Source organism: Sphaeramia orbicularis, chromosome 15, assembly GCF_902148855.1.
Source record: "Sphaeramia orbicularis chromosome 15, fSphaOr1.1, whole genome shotgun sequence".
Lineage (NCBI taxonomy): Eukaryota > Metazoa > Chordata > Actinopteri > Kurtiformes > Apogonidae > Sphaeramia > Sphaeramia orbicularis.
In genome coordinates, this window is record NC_043971.1 from 31,038,466 (window position 1) to 31,056,795 (window position 18,330).

The window sequence follows — 18,330 nt, forward strand, 5'->3', positions numbered from 1 at the left end:
TCAGCAGAACTTTGTAGGCAGGGCTCTTCACCAGCTAATCAGATGCAACTCTGAATGAAAAAACAGGATTTGGAGCTACACAGACTGCAAAATAGGATATAATGAGTTCATCTGGAGTGCGTCAGCATATTATCTGTGGCATCCATTTAGCAAAAAACTCTAAATCCCCAGTCCACTTTGATATAAGCTCATCTGCCTTTACATAATAAACATGCTGATAGCGTGTTCTGAGCCAAATTAATTGCATTCCAGTTTCCCTTCTTTGTCAAAACCGCCAGGAGTTGTTGTGTGCTGAAGTCACTTTGTGCTCGGCATTCTGTTTACCGCCACGAGGCATTTCTGTATGTGCTTATATTTGTGCAATGATAGATTGCATAAAATTAGACAGTACAGAAACGTGTCCTCAAACTCCTCACTCTGACTTGTTATGGATTGCAGTGTTTTAACAGTTCTAGTTTAAAAAGTGCTCCAGAAAAACAATAAATGCTCATAAATGCTGATATTTTCCGCATTTGACACATTCACAAAAGTTCATTACACTTTTTGCTGCAGGGAATGTCATGGTGTTGGACCTCAGAGATAAGAATGAGAATTTCTGGACCACTTCATACCAGCATTTTTTTTTCTTTTTTTTTTTTTTTATTGTTCATTATTTTTGTTGTGTTTTTGAGGTGCCGTGGTAATGATAAATTATTAATCACAGCACTCTCTAAGGAATAGAAGAAAACATCTTTTTACTGAGAATGTAAAATGTCTGTAACTTTGTTTCACCCTGAGAAGTTTCTTGAGGTAAATTAAAAGGAGAGATAAAAAAGAAAAAAGGAGATGGAGGATGGGAGGGATGAGACAGTCTATACACATGGGAGATGAGACAGGAAGTTGGAAGTCATCCTAAACATTTCACTGATGTGATGTTATTCTCTTAAAAGCAAATGTTTTTGCATAAAATTCTTAGTGGCACAGATATGCATGATAGAGAAACAGAAAAAAGTGAAAACAACACAATCAAAAGAGTTGATGAGCCAACTAAGTGAACAACTCATTATGTCACTACTGAGAAGTGACTGGGAAATAATGAAGCTCACAAATATTGAGATGAACGCCCACACACAAACACTCCAACTTCTGTAGATAAACACACATCACACTTAGGCTCTGAAAAATAGCTACTGCTCTAATATCTTATAACTTCTGTATAGATGAATTCAGGACATTACAGCGTCAAAATGTGCCAGTTTGTAGAGCCTACCCCTCCCTTTTAGCACAGCGACTCATTCTTTTAAATTGGAAGATATTTTGGATATGGGTGCTTCTGTGAAACTGGGTTCATTTTAGTGCCTGGCACTTTGCTGGCTTTTTAGACCCAATAATAAAAGAGAAATTTAGACATATTTCCCCCCAGGATGTATCTAATGATGACCTCAGATAAATGCAAAAAAATATATACTCTTGCTCTGAGCAATCCCAAAATTAATGAATTTTTGATAAAATATTAGGGCCAAAAATAGGACCAAAATTGGGACAGGAAAAGCTACCTAGGTGTCAGTGCATTTGATCTGGAAAACATGGCTTGAAATGGTCTAATATACTGCTATAGATAAAGACACTGTGTTAAATGTGTCGATTCTAGTGGTTTTTCTAATCCAGACATACAGGTTTTTCATGAATCTCAGTCTCATTCCAGGTTTTGTATGTAACCCATTGTGTCCACTGACGTTACATGCAGAACCTGCCCAGTTAAATGCATATAAATTGCAAATGACTTTGCAACACCGGTAATTATTTGTGAATCATTCTGCCTTGCATAATTAGTTTGATTCCCAAAATGTACTTGTGAGAGAATAAAAAGATATTCAAAAAAATAGTAGCTCGTAATTTTGGTGTCCTTTTTCCTGTTACATGCAGATTTTTGCATTAAATATAATGTAAAATAATATAAAAATGTGTTTTATCTGAAAAATAGTTTCTCTTTTATCTCAAACCATAACACAGAATACACAGATAAAACTGGTGCAAATGAATACATTAACAGCCATGACATTAATCACATCACCAAACATAACACTTTCAGAAGCTCTAATGGTCTGAAGCAGTTGATAATAAAGCCAATGTTGACCTTTAATGTATCTGATGTTTGATCATGGGTTATGTTTCATAGGATGCACGTCTTTTATTTTGTGTGTTGGCTGTTACTGAAACACTGATTTTTTCTAATGTTATTCCTTTATTGTTTGTTGCCCACTGTACTGTATATATCTTCTATTTATACTATGTTTGTGTATTTTGTGCCTTTTTCAATTTCTTATCTACTCTTTTTTATTATTTCTATTCCCTCCTTTTTTTAATATGTATCTTTTTGCTATTAATACTGTTATTCTTTGCTGCGCATAACTCTACTGACTCAGTCATACTACAGCTATTTCCTGTGACAATCTTCTTTTAGGTTTTTACATTTATGATGAACATTTGTCTGTGGAAACAATAACATTTAGAAAATCTACAGTATGTCATGTTTGTTCTTTTACTTTTCTCTTAAGGTGTTAAAGGTATAGAAAATGTACTTACTTAATTGCTACACTGGGAGATACATATAAGAATAATGAGGAAAAAAGAGGAAGAATAAGAACAAAAAATGCAGTTTCTGTTCAAGCTCGAGGACACTATGAGACAGATCAAAGAAAAACGCAGAGCTTGGAACTTTAAGCTCACAGGGTAATTATGCATGTAAGTTCCCATGATGTGCCAGATTCACTCTAGTGAAGCTTTATGAAAACTTCTCAAAGTGTCGAACTGTCAAATGAGCGTTCCCTTCTTCACAGCATGTTTGTAAATGAACAAACATGAACAGGGATCCTCTACATTATCAGCACAGGCAAAAGTCTCTGTGTGTCATATCGCTCTCCTAGATTTACCTCCACCATGGAGCACCTATGTGAACTTTAACCCATAAAGACCCAGTGCTACTTTTGTGTCAGTTCCCAAATGAATTTCTCTCTCTAGTTAACCTTTCTTAAGTAATTTATCACCATTTATTATAATATTATCCTCTGAATTTTGTGCAGTTTCAGTGAAAATCAGGTATTTTCCTATATTTAATTTTCTGATCATGTAGATTTTCATAAAAGCTCAGATTAAAGTTGAGGGTTATTATGTCAGAAATAAAGAAAATTGAAGAAAAAGTGACTTTTTCAGCTAAATTTATCATTAATTGAACATAGACTAAGTGTCTCCATCCACTGTCACTGATCCACTGATGTTGTAGAAGATGATGGTGTTTCCATGGTAACTACAGAGCCTCTGAATGCCCACATGGGTCATATCTGATGACCATGAAAAGATGACAAACCGCAACCTTTTACTCCAAATATTTACAAGTATATATAGCTTTAGTGGTTTAGAAGTTATTTAACATTTCATATCAGTAGATGATTTTGGTCACTGGTGGCTCTTTGGGTCTTTTTGGGTTAAGAATGAAAAGCTTTTTCTTGAGGGAGCATAATGTCTCAGATGGGATCAGCTGATGAGGTCCATTACCTTGATCTTCAATGTCGAGATTCTTGATCATCCACTGAACAATATCAGACCCTGAAAGAGAGAGAAACAGATGCATCCTTTTAATGAAGCTCATGTATTCACAGTACACCGACGGCTGTTTCTGCATATAGATGCAAATGGAGTGGAAAACAATGGCATTCTAAGCCCTAACCACGTTCCCTCATCATCATCACAGTGCATACCAATTCCTCTCACTTTGCACTATGTGGGTGGGTAATAGGCCATCCATTACCAAATATTCTTTTCTGACACCCTCACAAAGCCAGCTCTCCTTGGCTGAAGTCCATTAATATAAATGACCAGAGAGGTGCACTGGCATAATGAAGCATCCATTGTATACACTAACACCACAATTCATTTGAATCATCACGCAGACAGTTGCAGTTGTTTTGTTTAATAAGTTGATGTATCATACCGGGCATTTTCAACTGTCCGATACAAATGCAAAGATATAAACAGACGTGAATATGGTGAGCAAGGGTGGACATCAGATTTTTTTATTTTTTTTTTACGTGAGATATGTCATTTTGCATTTCATCTTCTCCATCTGGGAATGCATCAGAATCATTTTCACATCTAAGAAAAACATAACAGCACCCTCTGGCCCCAAGACATTTTCACACCCCGCCACAACATGTGACTGTGGCACTTTGGCTAAATATATTTTCCAAGCTATTATTATGGACTGTCATACTGACAGGTGAAGGTGTTCTGAAGAGATGGCAGACACAGAAGGAAAAAGAAAGGTGTGAAATGGAGACATGAGGGAATTTCTGCAGTAAGTACCTATCATGCTACCTTTCTGTCGGTCTCTGTTTGGTCTTTACCGTTCTCTTTGACAACACCCCCTTGTGTTTCTGAGCCCCCATAACCTGATGAGATTTTCCATGGATTATCATCATTAATACACCCCCATTTTCACACTATCACAGCTGACCCACTTTCTAAGAGAGAGCTTAAATAAGATGTGTAAGGTAATCCTCTAACAAGACTGTTTACTGAATTGATTAATATGATGCACATAATGGACTGTGCATGTGTTTATGTATGTTGCCATGTATCTCCTTTACAGGGACATAAATCTGGTTTTATTGTCCCTTGTTGATACTTGGCTCCATGTTGAAGACAGAATTCCTGTCCTGGATTCTCCTTAATGTAAATTATTTATTTAAAGATTAAGAGTGGTTTTGAGGTTAAGGTTAAGTTAAGGGTATAAATAGTAAAGCTGCAGTACAATTACACAAAAGACATGAGTAAAAAATGTAAATATGCACAGCTTATAGTGGCACATTTACAAACTCTCTGTAAGATTTGCTTGTATTTTGTTGGAAGTATGTGTTAGAGTCTGTGTTGTGCTGGGAATTGGACGTTTGTTAACATTAAATGCTTGCATTTAACCCATAAGGACCCAGTGTGACTTTTGTGGCAGTTCCCAAATGAATTTTTCTCTCTATTTAACCTTTCCTAAGGGATTTATCACCATTTCTTTTCATATTATCCTCTGAATTTTGCATTTTTTCCAATGAAAATTATTTATTTCTTATATTTAATTGACTGATCATGTAGATGTTCATAAAAGCTCAGAGTAAAGTCAAAGGTTATTGTACCAAAACAGAAAAAAACTGAAGAAAAGGTGACTTTTTCAGTAAAATATAGCATTAATTGGTCATAAACCAAGTATCTCCATCCACTGTCATTGATCCAACTCCATGGGTTTTACTGGTGAATCAGCGTTGTAGAAAATGACAGTTTTCAAGTTCACTACGGAGCCTCTGAACATGAGAAGATGACAAACTGTATTTTACACCAGTTATTTACATGTATTGATAGGATCATCAGTTTAGATTAGTAGATGCTTTTGGTCGACGGTGGATGTTTGCGTCTTTATGAGTTAAGAGCTAACTGTACATTGATGCACACTGTTGCAGCTGTGAAAAGCAGAAAATCCAACTTGAAACCTCTAAATAGAAACCTATATTGTTAGTTATTGTTACCATTGTTGAGGACAACCGAGAAAGCTGTTAGCCTGGTAATGGAGTTAGCTAATACCACAAACAGCCAAAGCTCAGCATAAAATAATGCTCACTTCACATAAGTGCACAAACACAAGCAAATTTTCTGTAGAGTACCTTTAACCATGTTAATAATTGAACAGTTTGCACACGTTCATATGTACATGTAACATTTCATGATAATTTACAAGCCAAAAAATAATGGTTTGACTACAGCATCTTGCACAATATTGCGTACAACTTGTTTTTTAAGTAAAGAAATATATAAATGAAAGATTCAAGTGTCTGCAAGTACTGCATAAAAATCATAATCCTCCCACACTACAACGACCTGGGTTACATCTCTGCCTGTGGTGCTTATTGCTTGGTCAGGTGTACAAGTACAACTATACACAAGTGGCAGCAGAAAGCATGCTCTGTAAGCATTTCTGCTTGTCAAAAACACTGAGGAAAAAAATCTAATTCTAAGGAAAAATCCACCCAAAAACATCTCATACTCATACGGTGCAATTTTTACCTCATAATGACACAATTTTAGAGCAAACTGCACAAATTATGGTATAATAAGTAAAAGGCTTTTTATCATCATAGGCTACAAACAAAAGCTGCTGTTAAATCTATTAACAGACCAGAGGTTCAGTGTTTCCAGATCAGATACAAAACTAAGTTAATTTATTAAAAGATTTCCATAAATTCAGTGCAGATTTTCAATAACTGTAACATAACATTTTATTCCGAGACACATATACATTTCTCAAAACTTTATATATTATTTGTAGATTTCATGCAGGATTCTGTTCCAGACTCTAAACAAAAAATCCCTTTATTTATCACTCTTCATGTACAATTGTATTTGTTCCCTTTAGGGTAAATGCACAGAAAATTATTTTTGTTGTGGAGGAACTTTCCTTTGTGGAGACATATTTCTTGACATCTGCTCTAATTTATAAACTCTAAATTCTGCCAGTTATTCTATATTACATCACCTGTGATTCTGAAGAGAAGCTCAAATTGATGTGAATGGGAGACAAGATACTGAAGCAGAGGCAAATTATAAAGTGATTTCTTTCTTCATGTATAGAATGTTTTTTTTCATGGGTAAATACATGGAAAAATCTTTGGTTAATTTTTTTTTTTTTCACTTTGCATTCATCAGTTGAATGTTTTGCATTTACTTTTTCAAATAATTTCCATCTATTATTCACAATTTCAATAGCAGTAATGTACATTTGTGAAGTAGTCATATTTTACACTGTACAGCCAATTTGTTGTTGTTTTTATCTTTGGTGGACTGTTGGACTCATTCACCTCAGCGTGGTTTACAGTCTTTACAGTAGCTGGACCTTTCTTTTATGGAGTATCACTTTAACTGGAATATCTTATCTATTAGGTTGCACAGCTTGAAAATTCAATATAATCCTCTTGACATTCTGGCACTGCTGGTGTGAAATGCAGAACAGACAATTCCCTAAGTACTTTCAGTATTTTGTTTGGCATGAACAAAGTACTAGTTGGGTACTTAGTGGGTGGCAGCCAAGAGGAGAGGAGAGGAGAGGAGAGGAGAGGAGAGGAGAGGAAACGAGAGGAAAGGAAACGAGAGGAAACGAGAGAAGAGGAGAGGAAACGAGGAGAGGAAACGAGAGGAAATGAAGAGAGGAGAGGAGAGGAAACGAGAGGAAATGAGGAGAGGAGGGGAGAGGAGAGGAAACGAGAGGAAACGAGAAAAGAGGAAACGAGGAGAGGATCGGTACTGAAGTCAGAACAGAAATCTTACCTGAAAAAACACTGGGAATCTTGGTTAGAAAACTTTTGACTGTCCGGATGGGGATGCCATTTTTTTCATCCTGCATACGTGCTATTACTTCCTCCATCTGGACAACAAAGAGAAGAAGAGGGAAAAGTCTGAGGGAAGGATGCTGTGTGTGAGTGGAACACAGACAGAGGTACACAGACACATACAGGTTCTTGTGTGAAACATGTCTCCAGGGACAGGATGAGAGGCGAGGAACTTGGTGACTAACACTCCCTGCTGTCAGGTTTCTGCGTCCCCTTTGACAAATCTGTGATTTATGTCATTTGTCACATAAAACCTCCAGTAAGCTCCATTTATTGAATTCAGCAGCAGATATTGAATTTTGAAAGTCTAGCAATGAAGTTTCTTGTTATTATCCATCATAGTTTATTTGTGTCCTGAAAGAGCCACACATTTGAAGTGCACAGCATAGAAGAAAAATGTATCATGCCCCTGAGAAGACAAAAATGTTGTTGAGCACTGACTGAGTCACCAATTTGAACCATAAGATTCTGTAAGGAGTGACATTGGCAGGAAAACAGAAACACACAGGAACACACGCAAAACATGTGCACACAAACATCTGCACGCGTCACTGAGACAGAAATGTACTGGGAGCTGTCTCAAGGGCCTGGCAGGGCAACACAAGGCAGCCACGTTTCCAAGAACACACAGAAGGGAGCAAAGCAGCGAGTCAGGCACGGCCCCGATACGTCAGCCCAATAGCACGCCAAGAGATCTCCCCAAACTCCTTCCTTAGAGCAAAAATACACACATGCAGTTCAAACGCCTGCCAGTGCACCGATATCTGATAGACAAACACACATGTTAACAAATTTGCCCTTTTATATCCCTCAATCTGCAAAAGATTTTCTGCATTCAGTGACCATTAAGGATGCTTAATTTCCAGGTGAAGGTATTTGTTTTTGATCAGCTCAGAAACCAGCAATATTACTGCAAGATCCATCTGGAGAACAAATGCAGGGATTGATATTAAGGTTTATTCTTAACCAATAAAATCCTTAAATTAAGTAACAGTTGTCTCTGTCTGTGAAAGCGTTCATAGTTTTCCTCTAAAACCCACTGAGTAGAATTAGTTTTTTTTAAGCTTTCCTTTTCATATGACACACACACAACTTCTACGTGGTGTTCAGCAGGCCCAGGCTATACTATGTAAATGTAGCCAGATCCATTAAAGAACAGCACTTTTAATGAAATTGCCGTGTTTGATATGTAAATGTGTGAATACTTAGGTTTGGCATATATTGAGCTCATACTGATGCATAATTTTATAATGAAAGCGTGCAGTTAGTCAAATGCCCCTGAGCTAAAAATCATCGCAGTTAGTAACTGGGCTCTAATTGACAATGATCGAGCACAGGCAAATGTAACCACGGTACAGTGGAGAGGAGAAGTGAGGCCCAGAACGGCTTATGAAAAGAGAAGGGAAAAGAAAGACACATTATATATATATTAAAAAAGCACTTTTTAGATTATCTAAACGATTATCACTGCTGATGATGGAGACAGATCAGCAGATTCTTGGCAATTCATCCATGTGATTAACGTGTGCACTTCACTTTTATAGTTGCTATAAAATGTAATTTCTAAAAACAACTTTAATGACTCACACAAATGCCACAAACTTAATGGGAAAATAATTTGGCTATACTCCAGCTGGACTTTGTTATTTTGAGGATTTTTTGTTTTTTTTTCTTTTTGTTTTCTATAATTGACGTCTAGAGTGCTCTAAAGTAGCTTCCATCAATACGGATCCACTCGTAATACATTATCTGCACCAAATAAGGGTCTAATGGACCAAAAAGCTCTGCATTTAAAAGACCGGTTACATTTTTAATAAGGGCTACTGTCACTATTATTGACTTAAGACACTACTTTATACTGGTAAATGCAGTAAGGCACTGACTGAAAAAACATACAAGTTTACGGAAAACGGTTGCATCACTTAAAAATTGGATAGGACTAAACTGAAAAAAAAAAAGAAAAAACTAGAAGCACTCGGAGAGCGCAGACCTCTGCCAAGGCAGATCAGTGCCCTGGATTTGGCTGAAAATTTCAGGAAATGTTGATACTGGCACAAGGAACAAATGATTAAATTTTGGTGGAGATCGGGGGTGGGGGTGGGGGGGGTACAGGGGCCCACTGATCTGCCTTGGCGGAGGTCTGTGCTCTACGAGTGCTTTTCTAGAAAAGACAGTGCAGACCTCTGCCAAGGCAGATCGGCGAGCCCCTGTGCCCCCACCCACCCCTGATCACCACCAAAATTTAATCATTTGTTCCTTGTGCCAGGGTCAACATTTCCTGAGATTTTCATCCAAATCCATCCATAACTTTTTGAGTTATCTTGCACACAGACAGACAGACAGACAGACAAACCAACGCTGACAAAAACATAACCTCCTTGGTGGAGGTAAAAAAACAAAGAAAAGCCATTTGCAGTATGAGTGCAAATGTGTAGTAGCCCTATATAATGATGTATTATAATGACTCTGTTAGAAAATAATCAAAGGTAAACTGCATTCTCATATGATTATAACAGTATAATTGAATAGCAGTCAATCCACAGTAAAATTGACCTTCTCATAGGTCTCATTATGTTGACCACAGCACTGCAGTTCCATTTTTTTTTTCAAATGCTGGACAGTATCTCTCCAGTTGTAATCCATTCTAATAGTATTTGGCTAATTTTGTTGTTTGTTTGTTTGTTTCTTTGTTTGTTTGTAGCATCAGTCCTCTTTCTGTATCTGTATTTTACTCTGTCTTTGAGACTTAGCCGCCTCTGTGAGACACAGAGCAAACAAGGACAGCAGCAACAGTGATCGATACTTCACACTCTCTCTCCTATCTTTGCAAACCCTCACCGCCTACACATGCTAAAATGCCACCAGCGTGAATATTCAGGATCTAAAGCTCTTCAAGTCGGGATGCTCTCTGGCTTCATGTGAGGAAGAGAGGAAAGTAGTTCCCTTGAGAGAGAGAGAGAGAGAGAGAGGGAGTCTCACTTTCTGTCTCTCCATCTCTGTCCCCCACCCACCCATCCACCCAGAGCTGTCTGACTGTGTCTCTGCAGCCTCTTATCAGATAAGAGTGAGTGTTTTGGCTGCACAGTGTCATTGAATAATGATGGCACAGGACTCAGTACATATGAAGTGACTAACAAAAGCGCCGGAAATAGGCGCATACTGTGCTTCAGCACACGGCTCCAAGCTCTTCAAAGACTATCACTGAGGGCACTCGTGGTGCAATCAGAATGTTCTGAGGCACCATTTGGAGCGAAAAAAAACCATTTCAAACCGGGCTCATAAATCAATGCTTGTCTCTTAGATGTCTTTTTAGGTAATGTTAAGTGCACCACAAGTCTACTTATCTGACTGGTTGTTTCTAAGAAAAGAGGGATGATAAAAGGATCATTCTCTTTAAATGTCTGGAACATGGAAGGCTTTTAGGAAGGAATTTCCAACTTATTTTTTGATACAGTGGAGACAGACAACAAATTTGCACCATTCCCCAATATTTCTAGTCTTCACTGTCAAATAAATGTATCAAAGACATATTTGTGGGCGAACTGACAGGACTGAACAATGGCTGCCAAATGGTAACCTTGAAATGAGAGATACCACTTCATTTGTTGATTACTGTCCACACCTACACTTTACAGCAGTGGTGGGTCATCAGGTCCTGACCCCAAAAAATCTGAATCACTGACCTACATTTACACCCTACACCAAGGTTATAATAATTTAGGATTTTTCATTATAGTTTAGTTTTTTTTTTTTTTAGTTTTGACTTTTTTTCTCTAATTCATTTAGTTTTAATTAGTTTTTAGAGCAGGTGTGCTAGTTTTTATTAGTTTTAGTTTTTTTTCTAAATGCTTAGTTTTAGTTTTTTTATATCTTTTATCTTCCTTGTTGTCGTATTCCATACAAGACTCTGCTGCTGTCTCCCAACTTTAGTCTCCATGTTGCCAAGTACAGTGGGGACGAGAAGACGACTCTAAACGACAAGTGATGAGAAGTGATGGACCGTGAAGTGTCATATGGTGCCACCAGCTAAAATTACTCAAGCGAAATAAATTAATTTCATATTAATCCGACATTGACAAAGACGGGAACGAAGGGAATTTTACCCATATTTTAATTCGTTTTGTAAGCACACAGTACAGTTTCAGTTAGTTATTGTTTTTTTCTTTTAATTACAGTTTTTATTTTTTTCAGTTAACAACAATATTTTTTCAATTCTAGTTTTCGTCATTTCATTAGTTTTCATTAACAATAATAACCTTGCCCTACACCCATACAATAATGTTAGAATTTTCACGTCACTTGATTGGATGATCAAAGAGTAACTAGTCAGTGGACGTTCAATTAAAAAAACAAACCTGTAACAACTTGCATAAGTTCAAATACATTGGTTTAGATTTAACAGCTGTTTTCCCAGCCCGCAATGTCTGACAGACAAGATGAAGGGAATTTTGTTGAAGCAAGGTTATAATAGTTTTGGATTTTTAATTATAGTTTAGTTTTATTTACGTTTGACTTTTTTTTCTCTAATTCAGTTAGTTTTAATTAGTTTTTAGAGCAGGTTTGCTAGTTTTTATTAGTTGTTGCTTTTTCTGAATGATTAGTTTTAGTTTAGTTTAGTTTTGTTTTAGTATTAAGTTTCAGTTTTTCATATATTTTATCTTCTTCACCATCCTATTCAAAGAAATAAGTGAGGTTACCCTGGACACTTTATTTGGGGGTGGGGTTAGGGCGGCTCTGACTGAGCACAGATACAAACATATGTACAGTACCATGGATAAATTCCCTACAGCAGGTTGGAGGGGGTAATGTAAGTGGGGGTGTGATCCATATACAACGTCACTTCCGTGAAAACAAAACTGAAACTTTCCATACTTTCACCGTTGGCCTCCTGACTTCTATATTTCTCTTATACCACTGATCTGAGATGAAATTTTCACATGTTCTATCCTATATCAATATTGCCAAAGATAAAAACTAAGGGAATTTTATCCATCATTTTTATACGTTTTAGTTAGTTTTGTAAACACACAATACAGTTTCAGTTAGTTATCGTTTTTTCCTTTTAATTATAGTTATATATTTCAGTTAACGAAAATGTTTTTTCAATTTTAGTTTTTGTCATTTCATTCGTTTTTGTTAACGATAATAACATTGTGTTGAAGACATACTAAAAAAAAAAAAGAAGAAGCAGATTTGGTGAGTAGCGTATTTTATGAACACTTACGCTTCTGTCGTTGTATTAAGTGATTATTTTTGATTCTATTCGACAAGATGGACATGGTGTAGCTCTGGCTGTGGTCAAAGGAGACCTGTTAAGTTGTATACACTAGGTTTCTTGCATTAGTAATGACATTCATTTTTGCTAAGTCAGAGACAACATTCTATTATATTGCGTTTTTTTATATAGTATTGAAGGTACAGTATTGATATTAAAAAGTGGATTAAGGCAAGTAGACTCCAAGGTGTGGAATACATGGCCCACCACTGCATTACATCATCACTACATGCTTCCGTTTTGAAGACAACACATTATGGATTATTACAAACTTTGGTTGTTTAGAGTTCAAGGGGAGGTTTTCAGTGACCCCCCATTACATGATGGAATATAACTTGTTCTATTATACATGCAGTTACCCTCATGTGTTAGCTCTATAAAGTGTACTTTTGGTCTGCTTTGGCTGGATCTCCATCACCTGCAGCCCCTTGTGCCACTTATTTGAAATGTATTGCTTGTTCATTCCTGTTTCTGATTCTTTCTGTTTCTTCGCAGTCCTCCAGGCCTCCTCCTTCTTCTCTCCTTCTTTCCCCCTTTCTATGCTGGACTCCTCTCTACTGCTGTGACGGGTGAATTTATGGAAAGAATGGTATTAACTTGAAAGTGTTATCTGAGGCTGTTTGCGTCTAGCCAAAGAGTACAGATACTCCTCTCAAGTCATGGTATAAATACACACTCATACATACAGCATAACCCCGTAAATATATGACACACAGCTTATAGAATATTATAGAAGCTTGTGAACCCAGGGGTAGGGATTATTATATTTTCAAAAGAGTAACATCAAAATAGGTGAGCAAACCCAGTACTAGTCTGGCTGCCTAAGGCACTGAGAGCAGTCTGAAAAGAACCTGTGGCTATATAGCATGACAGCTCTGGTAGATAAAACAGTCTTTGCAGTTGGTTGATCTCATTTCCCTCTAAACTGCAGTTCTTTGCTCCATGTATGAGACAGAACCCCTGGTGGAGATTGAGAAATAACGTTTCATACTTTGCCTAAAAACCATGCAATAGCACACAACTACAACACAATATCCACTCTAAGTTCATTAGCTGCCTAACAAGCATTATAATACAAAGACTTTTATAATAAGACTGCTGGAATATTCTCTGCTGCAAACATTTTTAATAACCTCCGTACAATAAAGACAGCTTAAAACAATACCAAGATCAACACAACGGGTGTATTAAGGTACGCTGAAATGCTACGTCAACACAAATGCATCCCACATCTCTTTCATTCAGGCTAGAGAATTTGCATATGGAGCGAATTCAAAAACACAATGTTTTTCATGTCATACTTTAGGGGATAAGAACAGGACACAGTACAGGCACAGCTTACTGTTCATTTTCATTTCAAAGGAATGCACTTTCAGCACAGTTATTGTTTTTAATAATATCCTTTTGCCTTGGATAGATACTGCTCTCTGCCTGTTTGTATACATTCCTGACAAACTCGTATAACTCATGTTCTTGTCAGTGGTGAAGCGTAAGGAAGATCCCATTTTGCAATACTTGATGAACTCACCCACCTTTTTCAAAAAGCCTTAATTAGATTAACACCTCTTATATAAGCTCTAAATCTCCACAGACAGACACGAGTTTATCTGTGACTAAAGGACTTTCTTTCTGTACTTGTCAAGAGGCTGTAGATAGATTAAGGAAGTGAATGTTAATTGTACCATTCCCAAGCCAATACCATGTAGAGAGGTCAAACCAGCTTATTTACAATCAGATCAAACATACATCTCAAGAGCACTTTGCAAGCATTAAGGGCTATTATTCAATGATGCAAAGTGAAATATTTTTAATCAATATAGTGCTATCATAAGTATTCTAAAACAAAAACAACAGACAGTGATTTAACATTAAATCAATTATATCACAACATTTTTCTTTTCTCAGACTTCAGTGAAAAGCTGCATATTTTCCATAGGCTATTCAAACTGCACTGAACTCGAATAATAAATGGAAGAACATCTGTAATAAATTAAACTGAATTTGTTTGCATTTTAATGGCAGAATAAATTTATATAATGTTACATGGATTTGCAAAATAACTGAATCATGCATGTGAATACATAACAAAATGCAGATATTCTGCAAATTTGCAAACTCTTACTGACATATGCTGAGGGATTTTTTTCCTAAATATCCAGTAAATACTAAAAAAAAAAAAAAAAAAAAAAAAAAAAAAAACAGAAAAAAAAGCTTATCCTTTTTTTGCAAGCAGCTTCAGCAAATATACTGTCCTCTGTAATCCAACTCTCATACCATGACAGGCCTCCCCAGTACTTACTGACAATCACAATAACAAACATCCAAGCCAAACACTATACAACAAAAACTGAGACATCAGTCAGACAATATTTTGAGTGAATGCAACTGTTGAATCATTTTCAGGTTAGATGTTTTAACCTGATCACAGATATGCCAGCGAAATTACTCCACAAATATGAGAGGTGATGTAACTCACTGAGTTCTGGCTGACAAGGTTGTTGAATGGATGTCATGAATCCTAAGTCTCTTCAAGGTTACCATACGTTTCTGAGTTACCACAGCAACACAGGCTGTGACCACTATCACAAGGACATCTCGCCACTGCTCATTCAAAAGAGAGGAAGGCATAAAGAAGTGATGAATGTAGGAGCCATGAGGTGTGTGAATGGTGAGAGGGATAAAGACATCAGAGATGAGTTCAATTGGTCAAGCAGTTTCATGTACAAGGGAATGTGTAGCCACAATAAATAAAGGAAAATAAAGTTTCATTGCTTTGGCAAATATTGATCACATTTTTCTCTTTTAAACCAGTTCAGTTTTAACTCTGAGTGAAGGTATAAATATAATTCAAAGTACAGTATGTCTTTACTAAGTCTGTTTTTTTTTGTGGGTTTTTTTATCGCTTTCACACTTTTCTCTCATATACGTAACCCCCCTCCACTTTTCATAAGAAGACTGATAGATATTGGACAGCAGTTTGTTTCACAGCAGGCTGCATTCATATAACATGAAGAAAGAACAGATGCCCAGGTCACAACATCCCCTGGGGTGAAGGCAGTTACTCCATCCAAACTAAAGACCTATCTCTACGCTGTTAGGCAGTTTCTGCAAACCAGCGATTAGCTGTTTAGCAACATCTGCAGCACGGTGCTTGATAAGCCTTCCTTTCAGTAGTATTCATCAATACAGTTCGTTCCCTGTGTACAAAATCAGGCTCCATTGAGCCATCGGTCAAATGGATCGCACTTTCTTTCTTTTTTCTTTTCTTAGGTGGGGGAGGTCAGTTCACTGGTTTACATGTCAGCTCACTCACTATGACTTGTTTTTCCCTTGTCACATTTTTTTTTTTTTTTAAATCACATTATAAAGAAAGAGGCCAAATGCCTTTGCAGCTGTAATCCAGCAAAATAAAAAAGATCTATGCATTTTTAAAAGCTAAGAATAATTCAGATGTGTATCCTCACGCCTAATCTCATTGATGCATTTTGTAATATACCAGTTCATTGTGCACTATGTGCATTACTTCCCTAATGGATGACTGTACGAAGAAACCCTGATGCCTTTCTGAAACATTTCTGTTCACAGCAGCAGCAGCAGCTGCAGCATTACCCTCAGGTAGTCTGATGAACAGTGATGGACAGCTGGCTTTTTTACTTTAGACCTTGGTTAATTTAGATCATTGCAAATGGATCTCTTCAACCCTGACTCCCCTTCAGCTTTGAATCACTCCCCAAGGTGTGATTGAGAGTCTTTTAATGGCTTGATCTGATGTGGTTTGACTTGTTAATAGATGAAAGTGAGACTGATGTTTGCAGACAAACACACACATCTTTGATTCTCCATGCCACTCTCTTTGGTCAAGGTTACATTACTGGCACATTGTGGTGGTGTTTTCTTTGTGATTTTTACAACTGGTCTGTTTACAAGGTAGAGCTTTCAGGATGATTATTGTTCATACCAATTTAGAAAATAAACCAAACAATATATCACAATAATGAGAATAATGAAAAATCAAAATGGTAATAGTGAAAAAAATAATCTCAATTTAGCTCAAATAGAACCAAATTTAATTAAAATAAATTTCCAGTCATGCAATGAACTGGGGATATGTCCAGGGTGTCCCCCGCCTTCACCCATTGGTAGACGGGACCCTCTCGAGGATTAAGTGGTTTGGAAAATGAATGAATTTATGAATGAATAAATTCTTGTGTAATATGCTGATAACATAACCCTATAGGTTAAGAATCCATTATGTAAGGCATTTGTTATCTTCTTTGTCTGATTCCTTGGTTTATTCACGTGAGAAGAAATAATAATAATAACAAAAATAATAGAGTCTGTTTTGTACAATTCAACATGCCAACTGTATCCTTTTAAAAGGCTTTAACAACATCTGAGAATTCCAAAAAGCCCACAAAAAAACACAGTAACAGCCTGTCACTTCTGACTGTGTGAAGAAATAGAATATCAACAGTTTACATAATCTGGCACAAAGTCATAAACACGTTCAAAGTGCTTGAAGATTCAATCATTACTCAAGTGTATGTCACGAGCTTGGCGTGAGAACCAATGAAACAAATACTACGGTTGAAGATGTCATATTGATATTTGACATCAACTTACATGCATGAAAACACTGTAATTGCCTGTAGCCTCCAAGTATCACAGTGAATTAAATTTGAAGGGAAATATTTCAGCCAGCTTGTTCAACTTGAAATGAAAGTGGACTCGATGTTTTATGTAACAGATGAGCTTCTTTTTCTGCACATCAAGATGGAAAATAAGATCTGATCAGGAATGACGTAAGACACATTGGACGACACGTTCTAATTCCAATGATTCAATTGAAATGGGCCGTTTCATTTTACACATCTCAGCACTGAACGGAATGTAAGGTCTGACCATGGTCACAATTGTGTCAGTGTTTCCTTGGCTGCTGTTTTCACATTAATCGATACATGATGGTTGTAGTACATAAAGGAGGAGAGTGGCGAGGAAGAAAAGAAAACCCCTCAGTAAACCCTGGATACGAACATAGCACAATAAGAAAAAGATTCACCTGGGTAACTTCTAATGTAAATTATATGGCTTTTTTCTTCACAGGCTGTGGCATATTAAATCGTATGCAAAACTTGTTCCTAAAGTGACCAAAGGTAGTGCAAAAATTCATACCCCTTTTCAAATGGTTACATAAGTCACATTTTTGTACACTCCCACACCCAGAGTAGAGCTTCACAGTTTAGCTTTCTGTATTAATAACATGCATTCAAGAATTATTTAAGCCCAGACAGAATATATTATATAGAAATTTGATATTTGCATAAAATTAATCAGCAGTGTTAGGAGAGTAAAGTTACGCAGGTATCACAATTTGGCCAAAAATGTGACTTAGGCAATAATGGTATGAGGCTAATGATATATTTCTTCCCTGTAACTTGTGCATAATTGTATTTCAATAAGTTTTAGTTTGAAAGAAATGTGCAGTGTTCAGTGCAAAGGTTCATGCTGATGTCTTTTTCTATCGTACATAAATCCAGCTAATTTAAAATGACTGCCTTGTCAAACTACATTGAGCACAGCAAAATATTTTAAGATGACTGTTAATATTACATGTTATTTGAAAGTGATACAATGTGGTATTTTTAGGCCATA

At 36.7% G+C, this 18,330-nt stretch overlaps 1 protein-coding gene across 2 annotated transcripts in view; it reads right to left on the minus strand.

Annotated features, from left to right (window-relative positions):
* Positions 1-18,330, minus strand: part of rgs7a (regulator of G protein signaling 7a) — a 62,800-nt gene that overhangs the window by 26,811 nt on the left and 17,659 nt on the right. The window contains exons 3-4 of one of the 2 annotated variants that reach the window (XM_030156070.1): positions 7,342-7,438; positions 3,535-3,585 (exon numbers count right to left, since the gene is read on the minus strand). In XM_030156070.1, the coding sequence (XP_030011930.1) occupies positions 3,535-3,585; positions 7,342-7,438 (148 nt within the window). Of the gene's footprint in view, positions 1-3,534; positions 3,592-7,341; positions 7,439-18,330 lie in introns of those variants that run through there. The other variant, XM_030156071.1, reaches the window with a different exon arrangement.